This window comes from Hydra vulgaris, chromosome 03, assembly GCF_038396675.1.
Source record: "Hydra vulgaris chromosome 03, alternate assembly HydraT2T_AEP".
Classification (NCBI taxonomy): Eukaryota; Metazoa; Cnidaria; class Hydrozoa; order Anthoathecata; family Hydridae; genus Hydra; species Hydra vulgaris.
In genome coordinates, this window is record NC_088922.1 from 52,617,501 (window position 1) to 52,635,055 (window position 17,555).

General features: G+C 26.0%; 1 protein-coding gene across 3 annotated transcripts in view; it reads left to right on the forward strand.

Annotated features, from left to right (window-relative positions):
* Window positions 1-17,555, forward strand: part of LOC100214557 (cilia- and flagella-associated protein 43) — a 79,098-nt gene that overhangs the window by 42,088 nt on the left and 19,455 nt on the right. For all 3 annotated transcript variants that reach the window (XM_065793629.1, XM_065793632.1, XM_065793630.1), the window contains 5 exons: window positions 18-169; window positions 1,335-1,455; window positions 9,357-9,512; window positions 12,917-13,110; window positions 16,165-16,314. In XM_065793629.1, the coding sequence (XP_065649701.1) occupies window positions 18-169; window positions 1,335-1,455; window positions 9,357-9,512; window positions 12,917-13,110; window positions 16,165-16,314 (773 nt within the window). The remainder of the gene's footprint in view (window positions 1-17; window positions 170-1,334; window positions 1,456-9,356; window positions 9,513-12,916; window positions 13,111-16,164; window positions 16,315-17,555) is intronic.

The following is a 17,555-nucleotide window of genomic DNA, read 5'->3' on the forward strand; positions in this document are numbered from 1 at the left end:
TGTGACTTTATTTATAGACAATCTTTTGGAAAATAACAATGATGCAGACAATAATTATTTTTCAACTTGTGGTAGTCTTGCAAGTTTATTTACTCATAACGAATTTCTTTTAAGTCAATTTTCACTTGCTACCAAAGTTCAGAAAAAGGAACAAATTATTTTGCTAAAGGTTTGTTCAAATTTTTTATTTTTTTGTATTTAATTATGTTAATAGTTTTTTGTTTTGTTTAATCACATGTTTCTTTTTGTAGATAATCACACACTTTATTGTACGCAGTGTCACATGTTTCATGCGTTAATACATGTATTACTCTGCTTACAATTAAATGTTTTAAGTTTAAAGTTATCATATATAAGTATAGGTTCATAAAATATAGGTCCTAAGTACTAAGTAGTCTTTATCGAAAAATTTGTTCAAAAGATGACTAAACAAGTTTTCACTATAGAGAAAATGATCAAATAAATTTATGGAAAAAAAAATAATATTACTTGTGATAAGTAATAAAATTGGTTCATAAAATTGAATTTTTGTATCAAAATTGAAAGGTTTTAATGGTTTATAAGATAAATTTTTTTTTGTTTATTTACATTAGGTGGGGTGCCACAAAGTATGATTTTAGGAACCATTGTTATTAATATGATTTTTATAAATAACCTTTTAGATATTGCTGAGAATTATTTTAAATTGTAATATGTTAAACTGTTGACAGATAATGGAAAAGTTTTTTATTATATACTACCATGTTACCATAAGAATGCAAAAAGTTTTTACTTTATAATCTTCAAAAAGGTTGATAAAGTTCAAATGCATGAAAAGCTAAGTTAATGGTGGATTGAAAATTAAGATAGTGTAAAATTTTCCTCCTCATTGTGGTATTTACTTCCCTTAATTAAGAATATTTTATAGTTTTGTGTATTGCTGGTAAAAATCAATTAAAAACTTTATAATATTGTATTTTCCTCGTAGAAAAGAAAAAGATACTCTAACTTTATTTCTATCCCTAAAAATATGAAGTCTACAAATTTTGGAACTTTTAAAAAAACTTTATCATCATCCTTTACACGATTAAAGCTGTTATAATCATTGTAACTATACAAAGAATTTCTTTTCTATTTAAAATCTTTATTATATAAATATGTTAAAAATAGATCTATGAATAAAATATCATTACAATTTTAGGAGTTAGGACTTTTTTTATTCTTTTTTTACTTAAGGTTATACTTTAAACTTAAGGTAATACTTATGTACAAATTATTGTTTTTATCATTAATAATAAAAGTTTTTTTTTTTTTTTTATAAAATTATTCATTTACATAGTTTTTCTGTTTTTAAGGATTGTGTCTACAAAATTAAAGAAAAGTTTAATAAACAATTTAATGAAATGTGGAATATGAAGGTTCAAGAAATAAAGCGCATAAATGAAAGATGTACACGAATGAAAAAGATTATTAAAGGTAAATTTTTCTCAATTCTTTTAAGAAAAAAATTTAAATAAATTTAATTCCAGTACTTTTTGATTTGATATCCAATTTATTGATTTGGTATCCAATCTCTTGCTTTTGTATCCAATCTCTTTGTTTTATAGAGTTGTTGATTTTTTTTTGTTTAGGTTTTATGGTATTATTTTTATTTTCTCTTGACATATGGGGGAGTTTTTCAAAGTATTGTTCTAAAAATTCTTTACCAAAGTTTAAAGTAAATTTGCATAACTTTAGATGTCATAAAACTACTTTAAGACTATTTTTAATTTCTAGGTACGGGACATAAATTTCTAGGTATATGACATATATTTCTATGTACATGACATAAATTTCTAGGTATATGACATAAATTTCTATGTACATGGCATAAATTTCTAGGTACATGACATAAATTTCTAGATACTTGTCATAAGTTTCTTGGTATATGACATAAACTTCTAGGAACATGACATAAGTTTAACTTTTGTTTAATGTAATGCTTTATATTTTTATGTAGTATAAATGATAAGCAGAAGCTTGATTCTTCAGTTTATTAACAATCAATCTGATATTGTAATGGGAATATAATAGAATACATTCTGAGCTGCGGAGAGGTTATTACTATCATAGTTATCATTAACAGTATTTTTACACAATTTTTCTTCAGTGCAAGATGTTATTGAAATAACTGTGTAAAAGTTATAATTATGCTACTGTCAATTACTAAATATTTCAGGACAAGAAATTAGAAATGATACAATTCCATTTTTGTTAAAAAATGTCTTAAATTTTTTACGTGCCATTAAGTTGAATGAGAAAAATAAATGCAGAATCACAATTTAATATCTTTATTAAATTCAAACTAAGTTTGAGCAGGTTTTAGATCAAATTTAATAGACATACCAATTCTTTAGGATATTTGGGAAGCAGTTTTTTCTTTCTTACTGAAAATATCTGTTGTTACTGATGAAAAGATGGTTTTTTAAATATTTGTTTTTTTTAATAACTTAGTTGTTTTGATTTAAAAAATTAAAGAATATGCATTATAAGAATGAATATATTCCTTTATGAATTCATGTTTGCAAGACTAATTATTTTAAATCTTTTGTTTTAATCTTTTAAGGTTGCTACTTCAGTTGGCTACCATATTTTGCTTTGATATATTATTAGAAAGCATTTTTACACATAATAGCTTCATTGGACATAAAATTTACTCATTGAATGCCTTAAAATGTTATTTTTATTCAATTGATAATTTTTCTATTATTAACCTGTTACTCTTTTTTTACAGGGAAACAGGTTGAGGATGATACTTCCAGAGTTGGATTTCCTAGGGTGAATTTGAGTGGTACTTTCAGAGGCCTAGGGTGGATTTTCGACTTTAAACCTCTTGATTGTGAGCCAGAAAAATTACCACTAGTCTACTACTGCACATAAATTATTATAAGGCGGACTATAAAAAAAGCACACAAAAATAAGCTGTTATACATTTAAATTCATTCTGCATCTTTCCCTGTTCTATAACATTAAAATTCTTGCTCAACATTGCTCAATTTGTTATAAAGTGTTTTTTGTTTTTGTTTGACTTATAATGACTATAAATTTCAATTTCATAAAGGAGGATCAAGATATCAAACAATATTTATGAAATTTTTAAATGGAGCTATGGGAAAGATATTTTTTTTTTTTCAACTTTCCGAATCCTGTATGAAGTGGAATGCCTGCTGTCATTATGTCATAAATGTTTTCAGAATACTTCTGACAAAAATCCCTGAAGCTTTAAATCTTTTTGATTTTTTTCTGTTATTGATCATGGAGCCATTCTTCATAATTATTAACCACTCTATTTCCTCTCTACTTTTTAATCCATTTCTGTATATCTTTTAGATCTTATCAAAGTATTTAAATAAATTCCAAATGTAGCTAAACTGGTCATAAGCAATTTTATGCAACCTTTTATGAAAATATTCAAATTAGCATATAAACAAATAAACAATTATGAATAAGAGCAAATATTGTCACTTTTTTAAGATGGATAAAAAAAAAAAACTAAATATTTTACTGCACCTATTTTTTTTTGAAAGCACAATAGGCTGAAATATAATCTGTTTTACTTCTTAAGAGTCATTCTAGCTCTCACATTTTTATTACCAGTTTAAAATTTTTTATCTCCAGGGCCTCTGATTTTCACAATTATCTTTATATCATTCTTTCTTTCCTCTATATTCTCTGAGCCAAGCATGGTCTGTATGACAGACTCAGTAAAAGCATATCATGCTGAAAATCGAACTGTTGGCATAACAATTGCAACTACTTCACTTGATTTATGTTTCAGAAGGCTAATCTGGTAAAAGATGTGTCTCGGTCCTTCAGTAAACCTGTGTTTGACTTTAATTTCAAACCACATAGGCATGTAAACTCCTACAACAAACTTAATAATTAATTTAAGGTTTTTTTTGCCTTCCAACTCTTGTTTTGTGACCCAAACTCTGCAAAGTTTGTAGACAGTTGTCAACCATATGGAATGATTAACTGGCCCAGTTTCAAGTAAAGCCAAGTCTGCGGGTATATTTCCACTTCTAATGGCAGAGACTGTTTATACCGGTAAAACTAAGTGGAGGATAAATTTTTGATTACTTCATCCTTTTGAGTAATAAGTGGAATTCCAACATCAATTTTTTGAAAGGATGGATTAATTTCCAGAGCGGTTATATCATTTAATAATTTTCCATTATTGCCTCTTCATTTGTTGCTGCTCAGAGTCTCTCCATCAAGAGTTGTCATCAGATGACGTAGAGAAAGTTCATTTGTATGGAGTGCGCAAACCAGCCAGTTTAGCTTTCTTTCTAATTTCATTTTCAGCCAATGTATTGCTCCAACTGACCACCCTGTGTTAACACTGGTAGAATCACCACCCATCGCCTTTAAGCTTCTATCAGCACCATATTTATCCAAAATTCATATATATTCTGAGCAATTACTTCAGCGTGTTTCATATGCTTTTGAACTTTTTTAGGTGTGAAATGGATAGTTACCAATAGGCTCTTGACATACTGTATAATGTTTTTTCTTGAGCTTGCTTGACTTGACTTGTTGTGATCAATAACTAACTTGGTATTGTCTTCTTTAATTATCTCTGCATCTATCCAAGCTGTTGTCGCAATTGCAGCTGTTTACCATAAGCCTGTACCATATCATATGCTTGCTAAAGCTATGTTGGAAATATTTTCATAATTCCTTTGTCCTTGTAAACATTCCTGAACTTCATTTTGTCAACACATTAGATTAAGTTCAGTATTGCTATTAGCTATGCAACACTCATTACTAAATAGTTCCTGTGTTTTGCTAAATTCAATTTCAAACCTTTCTTCCTGAATTCTGATTGTTTGTTGCAGTTCTTCAGATGCTTTTTTTTTAACTATGTAGTAATTGAACTTTCATTAAATAATGTTATGTAAAATACTTTAAGTAAAAGTAGTTTTAGTTGTATATTTTTTATCTGTTATGTCTCGACATAAGTAAAATAAAGTCTCAACATAAGTAAAATAAAATCTCAACATAAGTTAAATAAATTTTAAATAAGTAAAATCTTGAATTTAATTAATTTTTATTTTTTAACTAATAATTAATTAATTATTAGTTGCAATTAATGTGGGCTTCATCATTAGTTATCTTTAAAGTGAGTGGGTGTAAACAATTACTTGCATTTAAAAATGTGAGGAGGAAAAGCAGTATCTGTGGTTAGGGTCAAAGCTAGTTACGAAAAAATATAGAAAAAAAAAAAAGAAAATTACATACCATAAGTATGCAATTTTAAAACACACTTCCTGGTAGCTTAACATTATGTTTTTAAATTTTTTCTTAGTTTTAGTTTTAAATTAGTTGTACACAAGTTTTCTATATACTGGGTTTTTGTAAAAATTAGTATGATACACCCTAATATATATATATATATATATATATATATATATATATATATATATATATATATATATATATATATATATATATATATATATATATATATATATATATATATATATATATATATATATATATATATGTATGTATGTATATATAATGAATGTTGACATCTTCAATAGAGTTTAATTGTATAAATATTTTAAAATAAAACTTCTTTTTATAGATTATTTCTATTTGTTAAAAATATATTTATTTATTTTTATTATATTTTGAGGGAATTTTTATAACCTCATTATCAAGTATATTAAAAACCATTATAAAAAATAAAACCAGGATTTTTTACAAAACCCTATAAAATAATAGAATAATATCCGTCCATAATAGTTTGACTAACGTCAGAGTTTTAAAAAAATTCTATAATCTATTAATTTTTTATTTTTGTGTTATTAGATAGTTTAGGTAATATAAAAGTATTTTGAATAAAATACTTTGATAAAAGTCATGAAGTTACCAAACTACATGTTCAATTGGTTGAAGTAGAGTTTAGCATTTATTTACATAAGTGTACTGTTTTATTAATCACTTGATAATCACACAATTAATTATGTTTATTTTAATTGTTCATAAATTATGCAATTATGAGTCTAATATTTATATAAAGATTATATAATGTAAGCAACATAAACATTTAACTATTTTCTGTATATTATATTTTAGGAGATTTATTTAGGCTATTGTTTTGCTGGAGTGAATTTTGATAGTCTTGCACTAACAATTTAATAGTTTTTATAAATTGCTGATACTTGTACATTAGCTGATCCCATAATTTTTTTTGAAAACCAATTTTTATGTGAAGTGGCTAATGAGTGGCATAGAGGTGAAATTTGTATGCAAAAATTTTTTTTTTTTTTTTTTTTTGTTGTTAAAAGTATTTGCTTGCTTCATGTCGCAAAAAAGGCTAGAGCAGGTATTGAACCACAGATCTCTTGATTCTAAAGCAAACATTGTAACCACATCTTAATGTTTGCTTTAAGTTTATATGAGTATATATATATATATATATATATATATATATATATATATATATATATATATATATATATATATATATATATATATATATAAATATATATATATATATATATATATATATATATATATATATATTTCTAGCTTAAGACAAATATAAATTTCCAGCTAAAGACAAATGTTACAAGAAAATATATTGCAAAATAATTTTAAAGTATGATTTCAAGATTTAGAGTTTACTGTTAGGTATTGGATCAAAATTCAAATTATTAGAACCATTCAAAGTGTTTTGAGTTATTTACTGATAACCAATAGATTACCATGAGTTAGATACTGATAACCAATTAGAGCAGCCATGGCGCATTGGTAGCGCACTTGCCTCAGAAACAAAGAATCTGTGGTTCAAATCCCACCTCTGGGCAATTTTAGCGACATTGGTTAGGAAGAAGGAATGAACTTCTGATTAAATGCTCATCTGCAGTGCTCTGTGATACAACCGTAAGGACTTCTTGGGTCACCTAAATAAGAGTTTTTAAAAAAAAATATTAGTGAGGTAGCTACCTCTTTGTAACTAGTCTTTTTCTTTTTTAATGGTTTTTACAAGAACTCTATTTGAAGTAGCTTCTTAAGCTTCTCCAAGCTCATCACATGCTCTAAAATTTTACTGTAACCACAACAAAATGAATTTCTTACTAAATAATATTTTTCTTAAAACAAGAAATGCATTTCTTGTTTTAAGAAAACTTGCAATTTATTTCTAAAATAAGAAATACATTTCTTGTTTCAAGAAGCATATTTCCTCCTAGTAATTTATTTTTTAAAACAAGAAATGTATATCTTGTTTTGAGAAATAAATTTCTTAAACTATGGTCAATAGATTTGTAATTTTGCTGTGAGTTCTGATGAGTTGTTAGCAACTTTGAAAGGTTTTACAATTTTACAGTGCATCTAAAAAGTCTGAGGGAGTCTCATCTGTTGGCACTCGGCAATATCAAAAATTAACCAGATTCTGATAAAATATAAGCTCAAAATCTACAAAAATTGCTTTCAGAAGGATTTCAGCTTTGATTCTATCCAATCTTACATCATTTTGGACCTCCCTTTGGGTTAATTAGATAACTTTTACTATTTCTATGTAGTGATCTCTGTCAGAAAATGCTAATGCCGACACCACAGTTAAAGTATCCAAACACCTCGTATAGTTTTAACATGATTTTAATACCACCATCTGCCAATAGTCTCGTTGACCTTAAAAGTGTAAGTTAAAAATAATGCAATGTAGATAAAATAAGGTTTAAAATGACACAGCTAAAAATTATTACATTTAACTTTGATAAACTCAAAGTGCTATTCGTATTGCATTTCTAATTTTAAAATTTCTATTATATTTTTACTGATTTTAAGGAATGTCTGTTAGTGGAGTTTTTTACATCTGAGTTTGCCTTTTTTCAAAACAATGATTTTAAACAACTTGTTACTTCTATGACATAAATAGTATTTTAAACAACTTGTTACTTCTATGACATAAATATTAAGATAATAAGACTAAAATATCAAAACTTATAAAGCTATTAATCTAAAAACTGCAGAATCAGAAAACTAGGAGGTCAAAAACCACAATACTCAGAAGTAAAAAATGTAGTCCATTCCATTGATTACTTTGACTATTTTTACACTCAGAACAAGAAACTGCCTGATTTTGGGGAAATGCAACTTGAATTTCATATAGCAAAATGTCTTTTCTAAAAACCTGGCCCATGTAATAGCTTCATTTTGGTTAGTAGTTAGCTTCATTTTGGTTTTTATCTTATGACCTGATTTTTTTCAGCAAGTTCACAATTATCTCTGCACTTCTCAAAAATATTTTAACCATGATGCTAACCCTAACCCTGATCTGCAACCCTGTTAGCCACGCCTCAAAATTAGAGAATTGTTACATCCATAAGACTATACTACTATACCAATGAGGAAAAAAATTAAAGTATTTAAACATTTTTTTTGCATACAAGTAATATTTTTATCATGTAAACATTATTTGTACGAGCATACAAACAATGCGAGCAACAATGTAATGATAACATTATTTGTACAAGCGTACAAATGAGGAGGACTTGAACTCCCATCAATATCACCCCCTTCAAAAGAAGAACGTTATTACATACACAGCACTATGTGAATGAAACAAATAAGGATCAAATTTGTGGACAAGTTACTTGATGAAAAGTTTTAGTCAAGAGAAAGAAAAGAATATAAAAAAGGCTTTCCTTAAATCTTCTGTAACTTACATACTTCTTTACTCTTTTTTTTCAGGTAGTTTTTAAAAAAGCTTTTACAACATAGCTTATGAAGAGGCTTGTTTTTTTTTGTGTTTAAGCTTACATATTTTTCAAAGCTCTTGAGGTTTTTCATCATAAAACAACAACAAAAAGCCATTAAGTGCAAAACCTGTTTATACTTGTTATAATTTTTATTGAAAGATAATTTCCAAGTTGAGTTTTAATTTTATTAGTCTTTTTTGCAATCAAAATAGTAATATTTTTAAAATAGTGCATAATTTAATTTTTAAATTTTTAAAAGAGTGCATAATTTAATTTTGATTTAAATTTTTTTTTGTGATCTTGCTTCTAATATTTGACCCAATTTATCAACTTTCTTGACTATATGCATTGTTTGTTTTCATTGGCATATATACACAATAATGACTAAAATCACAGAAAATTTAATCAAAAATTCAGAAAGCTCTAAATGGTATTACTTAGAAAAAAAAGTCAGTTTGATCTGGGTATAAAGGGATCTGGGTATAAAGGGTCTATATATTATAATACTTTTACTTAACCTGTTTGGTTAATTTTTCAAGCATCACATTTTGTTACATATTGTTACATATCGTGCATATCGTTTTTCATATAGTTAATATCACATTTTAATAACTGTGTTTAAAGACCTAGATCTCAATGAAAACACTATTGAAGTTGGAGTTGATAGTGATGAAGAACCTGATCGTATATTTGATGTTCGCGACAATGAAATTTCAGTTAACAAGTATATAAGCAAAGAAGAAAGAATAAAATCTGAAATTAAAAGAAAAAAAGATGAAGGTTAATTATTTATTACATTTTTTTAAAATGTTTTTCATTCAATTTAATTTTATAAAAATTTACAGTATGAAAAAGTTTCCATCAATCCTTGCCAAAAACTAAATTTAATATAACAATTAATATTTTTAACAAAATTGTATAATAAAGCATATCATCTTTATAAATATCGTCTTTACTTGATGCAACAATAGTTGTTGATCATGTGTAATAGAAAATTTTAGATTTTTAGTAATAAAAAAATAACTACTAATCATTTCGTGTTGATTTATAAAAAAAAGTAGCTTGAAAACTTTCATAAATTAAGATTATAATTTTTTCGGGTGTAAAATTTTTGGGTATATTAAAGATTTATATATAGAAACTGTATTTGAATTTTTTATATAACTTGTAATTAAGTTATAAGTTGTTACCACCAATATTTAAAGATTGCAAGCAATTTTTTAGATGCTTTTTAGACTTTTTAAATGCTCGTTAAAAAATCAAACACTTTTTACACAGTATTAAATATGTCAACAACTTAATGTAAAAGTATGTATAAAGTTCATTAATTGTTACAGAGAAGATTTTATACTTCATTTAATTGTTACAGAGGAGATTTTATCCTACATTAAATTGTTACAGAGGAGATTTTATCCTTCATTTAATTGTAACAGAGGAGATTTTATCCTACATTTAAGGCTAACTATCAAAGAATATTTTTTTGAAAAAAAAAAAGAAATATAATCATAGAATTTTAAAAAAAAAAAAAAAGAAAAAAAGAAACTATAATTATAGAATTATTTTTTTAAAGAAAAAAAAGGAACTTCGTAAAATAGTTTTGATGAAGTTTAAGGTTGAGATATAGAGTTGTAAATAATTTTTTTTTTTTGAATATGAAAACATTTAAATAAGATTTTTACAAAAAATGTATAACACTCTAAAAAATTAAAAAATGTTTTAGTGTATCTTCAACATTTTAAAACAGCAATTACATGAAGCTTTATCTGCTGGAAGAGTTTCTTTCAAAATTTAGTTTTATTTTAGTGTTATTTAAGAATTTTTTGTTGCAAGAGCTAATCAATGTTTACCAATTTAATGTTATATCTTAAAAGTAAAACATTTTAAAATAACCATATCAAAATACCACTCAAAATAATGTAGATTTAACATTATTAAAACTAACACAAGTACTACAGCGATTAGCTGAAATATCACAAATCAAAACTAGGTATAGTGTATTTTTATTTCACCTGCAAAAAAAATGGAAATAAAGTTGATTTTTTTGTAAATAACCATTTCCAGTTTAAGATGCTGCAACTAATTCCCCGGTATATGAAATGTAATTAAAGTGGATATTTTTTAATCTAAAAAATAGATATTAGTGCTGTGTTTTTTTGCGCTTTAAATGTCAAGCAATTGTAAGGTCAAATCTCTAAATATGCATTTAGTAATCAAGACAAAGCACAAATAAACTAATGTTTGATTGGAATTAATGGAAAACCACCTCTAATATAAAATAATGTACAGCTATGCACAAAAGTTTAATCGAGAAGTTTTTTATAGCTGTGTTTTTAAACATTAAAATTTAATTGATATAGATTTTAAGTTTATTTTTTTGTGTTTTGCTATTTATGTTTGTATCGATAAAATAGAAACAAAAAAAAAATATTTACACATACTACTCTACTTCTGTAAAACTAATTAAATGTTATATGATGTATTTTACTGATGACATAAAAGTTTAATTGAGTTAATTAATTATACATTTTTCACACTTGATAACTAATTATTATACTTAATTACCACTATAAATTGTAAATATAAATAACTGCAATATTTTAAATTTCAATTCGCTTTTCAATTCGCAAATGGATAGAAAAGCAGTGTCAGAGAGCATTAAATGGCAAATTATTGGACTGGTCAAATCAAAGAATCTTAAAGACTTTGAAATTAGTAAACTTTTGGGTGTTTCTAAATTTTGCGTGCAAAAAGTAGAGAAAACCTGGGAGCTAACAGGTAACATCGTTGGCATGCCTTGTTCTGGAAGATCACTGCCTTTTTCTGGAAGATACACAAAAGTAGCATTTTTAGAATCAGTAGAAAAAGTCCTAGGCTTAGCAACAAAAAGTTAGCTCAAATATTCAACAAATCCTTTTCTAATTGAAATGTAAGCAAAGAACTTGTTAGAAGGACATTAGCAAAAAAAGGTCTTGGGTCTTACATTGCTATAAGAAAGCCTATCATGTCAATCTTGGATCGACATAAGAGACAAAAATGGTGCAAAGAACGTTTGCATTGGGCAGTTGAAGGTTGGGCAAAAGTGATATGGAATGATAAGTTAAATTTTCAGGCTGTGAACCGCAAAGGAAGAATATACGTTAAAAGATTTGCAACTAAAAATTATTGGGAGCGCTATTTACAAGCAAGACAACAAGGTGATGGAGGCTCAGTAGGCATGTGGGTATCTTTTTCCCACAAAGATCTTGGTTTTTGTGAGCTGTATAATGGCCGTATCAACCAATATACTTACAAAAACAAGCTTGAAACACGTTTGATTCCATTGATAAGGCAATTGTACGACAGAAGCAATACATCTTCCAGCAAGATGGGGCTCCAGGATACACAGCACATAGTATAACAAACTGGTTTATCTCAAAGAAGATCAATATATTGCCTTGGTGCCCTAGACCACTAGATATCAACCCAATAGAAAATATTTGGTCATGAATCAACACTCAATTGGTAAACCATCAAATTCAATTAACTTAGCACTTAAAGCAACTTCTGAATGAGTACTGGTTAAAAGTGCCACATGAGATGTGCATGAAATTGTTTGAATCAATGCAGAGACGAGTTCTTGTTTGCTATTGACCCAAAGGTGGACACTTTAAATATTAAGTTTGTATTTTTTTTAAAATTTTTTTATATTCCAAACCTTAACTCGATTAAACTTTTATGCAACTCATTTTATAATAAATATAATTATTTATTAAATTTTTTTGAATTATTTTTTTTAACTATCTTATCTTATTAATGGTAATTTTATAGCTAATAGATTGTTCTTTTGAAAATAAAAAAAATTAATTAAATTTATTTTCCTTATTTTTTTTAGTTAAAAACCCTGAAAAGTCAAAAACCCTGAAAAGTTTTTTAGTTAAAAACCCTGAAAAGTTTGATTAAAATTACCATCTCGATTAAACTTTTGTGCATAGCGGTATGTTTAAATAAAATATGAATGTTACCATTTAGTTTTATTTACATTTAAAAATATTTAATAAACTTTAAGTAAACAAAAAGGTAATCAAGAGCAGTATTTAAAATGTATTTATAATTTAAAAAATTTTAAAATAATTTTTTAATTAAAAAAATTTTAAATATATTTATAATTTTTTATTTATTTCTTTGATTTTTCAAATAAATTTTAGAAAAAAGTTCAACAAACAATGATAATAACCGTGGACATGCTCTTGATGTGATGATGGGTGGAAGGTTAGAAGCAAGTTATGAAATGGAGCTTAACTATGATATTCAAAAACCAAGCTTCATGGAGAAGCCTGAAATTGAGTGGTCTGATGAAGAATGCAAACTTGCAAAGGAATATGAAAAGAAAAAGCAAACAGTTATTTGTTTTTATTTTTAAAGTTTAATTTACTTTTTGTTTTAAAAAAATATTTTTTTCAAAGTTGATATATATTCCTAGGAATAGCAGGGCAAGTTTCAACCATTTGTTATAACTTTTTTTGATAAATACTTAAAAAAAAACACTATTCCAAGATTTTTTAAATTTACATTTAATGAAATTTTATAATAATATTTTTGTCAAGTGTTTTGAAAAAATTCTCGTTTGATTGCTGTTAATATTGCAACAATTTTATCGCCATTAAGTTTTATTATACATTCTTCTTCTTTTTTTTTACAATATACAAGTTACAGTACAAACCCAGCTACAATTTTTGTAGTACATTTGCAAAATGTACTACAAAAATGGCCGCTTGCAATCTTCTTTCACAAAAATTGTGAAAGAAGATTGCATGCAATTTTTTTGCTTGTAAAGTGCTTGTTAAAAAATCAATTTTTACACTGGATTAAATATGTCAGCAACAACTAATTTTTTTTGTTCAATGAATTATTTCCGTCGAATTTTCTCATTTGTATTAGTTATTAGTTTTATCTTAAAATACAAAGACATCTTTTTCAATACTCAAAATATCTTTTTAAAATGAAGTTTCTATGGTTTCTACATAGATTTATAAAAAGTTTTAAAAGTTCTTGTTGAATTATAGGTGTTAGATTAATTTAGATTTAAATTGTTGTACAAATTGTTCTTTCTTAAATCTATATATTTTTCTATAAAAGATTTTGCAAAACATAATAAACAAGGTGGAAATAACCTATCTATCAGCTTTATGTGAAGTATTAATGTTTTTTTTATTATTATTGTTAGATTTTATGAAGACAAGAATGCATGAACAATTTTAGAGATATTTCAATTCATTTTTCAACTTTAGTTAAAAATTGAATGATAGGTATTGTCTCACATTTTTTTGGTAGATTGTAGAAAAATGGTGTGTGGTATGGTAAGAAGGCTGTTTCTTTGTCAGTAATGTTTTTACTCAGCATGGAGTTGAAAAGTGAGAAAACGTTTTGAAAAATGAGATAATTTGTTGTGTACATAATTGGGTAATATGGTATATGGTATACACGGATAGGACATCCATCAAAAAGACCTAATATCTGTATCGACATTGCAGAGTACATTTGAAGAAGTTGCGGCTCATCAGTAACAGAAAATTAAAAAAAAAATTAAAAACCAATATGTGATTGTCTGCAAACACTATTATCATTTATCTAAAATTAAATTTTTTGAAGGCTAAAGCACAAAAAATTTATTAAAAACATTTATTGTCAGTAAGTTATAATATTAGTGTATTATAGCCATTGTATCACATATCCTATCAGAGGGTGGAAAGTGCTAGGGTTGAAATTTCCGGAAATTTTCTGGGAAATTTTCAAAAATTTTTTATAGTAATAAACTTCATAGTTATTATATAGTTGTATAAAAATAATTCCTTTGTTTCAAAAATATGTATGTTATCATTGTAGTATTCGGGTATTCTTTAGATATTTCAACAAAAAATATAAAATAATAAAGATCCACGAGCAAAAAAGCACATCTTTTAGTCAAATATTTATAGTCAATTTAATAATCGCACATTGTTTTAAAAAAGCAATAAAACGCTCAAGTTGTTATATGTTACTTTTACTTACATTAGTTTTGTAAGACAAAAGTAGATGTTTTTCGTGTCTTTTGAGCTTGTCTTTTGAGCTTGTGTATGACTTATTTCTAGCTTTTACTTCTCTCTTTGTATTTTTTATGAATATTTTACTAAGATGTAAAGTATTCATAAAAAATACAAAGAATAAAGTCTTTTTTAGATTAATAAGTTTTATTGTGTATTATTTTTGTGGAGTGCTTTAAAGAAACAAAAATTTTTTGTGTGTGGAGATTGCATACATAGACAATTTTAGGAGGAGGGTGTGTGGGGAAGGGGATATTTTATCCCCTCAAAGAAGGTGATTTTTATGTTATAGTGGTTTTTTGACCAATTTAGTCAGCTTGTTGGGTGTTCGACACAATTCAGTCAGGTGAATTTTAGTTTTTAAGGACCTTTTTTTGAATTATTATTAAGAAATGGTACTTTTTATGGATTACCCCCTCCCCTCCTCCTTCCTTATTTTTAATATATTGATTTATAAAGTCAAAAGTGTCCTTGCAAGGTTGTGGTGAGTGAGACTTTTTTTTTTTTTTTCTACTTTTAGGGGCCCCAAGATGTCCTTACGGTCTTATCACAGAACACCGCAGAAGAGATTTGAAAGGAAGTTTATGCCTTCTTTCTTACCGATGTTGTAAAACATGCCCAGAGGTGGCGTTGAACAACAGATTTCTAGCTTCTGAGGCAAGTACGCTAACCTTTGCGCTATGCCTTAAATGCACTTATTTAAACATAGCGGTGGAATTTATGGCTTCGAAATCATTAGTTCTTATTTATTCTTATTTATTGCTAGCTTTTTTTTAAATAGTTCAAACTTAGTAAAAAAATTTTCCTTCCTATTTGCCTTTCATTAATCAATAGTGTCTTTAAATCAAGAAAAAATTGTAAAATACTGCAAATATTTATATCAATTTTTTTATATATAATTTTACAGTTTTCAGTAATTTGTAGCCCAATTTAGTAGATATTGACAAATACGACAATGAACATCAATATGCTTAGCAAATAACAGATAAAATAACAAAATTAAAATTTTTTTTTGTTGTAATTAAGAAAATTTTGAAAACAAATTATCATAGTTGCTACTTATAGTTATAACAAAAAAACTCAACAAAATACCAAAAAAGTATTTTTCAAAGGGGGTTTTCTAAAATTTGTATGATCTGCTTCACTATATTTTACCTTAAAATTGTCCATAACAACTGCCTATATAAGACATAAAATTTTACCGATTAATTTTAAAATGACTTATCTTTTTTTGAAAATTTACAAAATTTCCAAAATATTCTGAAAATTTCCCAAGTTGAAAATTTCCTGGAAATTTTCAACCCTAGTGTTACAAATTGTTACAAACTGAAAATAAAAAAGATTCTTATACTTTATAACTTTGTTATATTTAGTTGCAAGAGGAACGTGATAAATACAAGAAAATATTAGAAGCAGAGTTTAAAAAACTTCAAACTTTAAACCAAGAGACAAGCAGCAATTTCGATGAAAAACTTCAGCAATTATTTCAATACAAAATAAAAGCAGACATGGCTGTTGCTCAAGTAAGTTTTCTAGGTCAATGTAAATGTATTTGAGAGACAAAATTAAGCAATGGAAGGGGAAAAAGTGATGTTACCTCCATTTTCCTCAATCATAAGACAAAAAATAGCATTAATTTAAATTCTAATTTAAAGAAATACGAGAATAAATCTAAATCTAAAACATATGCTTGCATCAACCTAAAAAGATTTAGGGGAAAAAAATAAAATTAAATGAAGATGCATTCAGTTTTCAGAAGTATGCACTATGTCATTACAACATGAACAATTATTTATATGATTTTAATTAAGAAATACTTGTTTTAATTAAGAAAAGTTGTTTTAATTAAGAAAAAACTTGTAATAACAAAAGCTGTAACAGACAAATAACATTAGATTGGTAGGGATTAGCAAAACTATTTTACTTTGACTGAAGTTACCTAGTGATTTTACTTTGATTGAGGTTACCTAGTGATTTTTTTTTTTGAACTGTTGTTACTTTTTGAATTATTATAAAATGTGTTTGAGCAAAATTAAAAAAACTTTATTTTTCATACTTTATTTACATACACAATTGGTGGTGTATAAGTTATCAGACATTTAATTTACATCACATATAATTACATCTTTACATATGTAATGGATGGTTTATAAGTTATCAGACATTTAATTTACATCACATTATAATTACATCTTTACATATGTAATGGATGGTGTATAAGTTATCAAACATTTAATTTACATCACATTATAATTACATCTTTACATATGTAATGGATGGTGTATAAGTTATCAGACATTTAATTTACATCACATTATAGTTACATCTTTACATATGTAATGGATGGTGTATAAGTTATCAGACAAATTTTAATTTTTCTAGCTAATTAAACAATCATGTTGTATGATACATATGCACAAAAAATTATTAAGTGTTCATTTTTTAAAAAAAATAAACATTTAATAGTTTACAAAATTATTAAATGTTTATTTTTAAACATTTAATAATTTTGTAAATTATTAAATGGATGAAGTTAAAACTTTTGGCGGAATTTGGCCACCAAAAGCTTCAAATGAGAAAATCTTGATTAATCAAATCAAATTAAAACTAAAAAAAAGTTATTTTAATTTTTTTACACTTGCTTATGTCAATTATTTAACTAATTTTAATTAAGTCATTAAAGAAGTCAAAGCAAAGTTGAGATCTATTGCAGATGATTTTTTTCACATATAAAATAATTTTTATTCACAAATAAACACTTTAT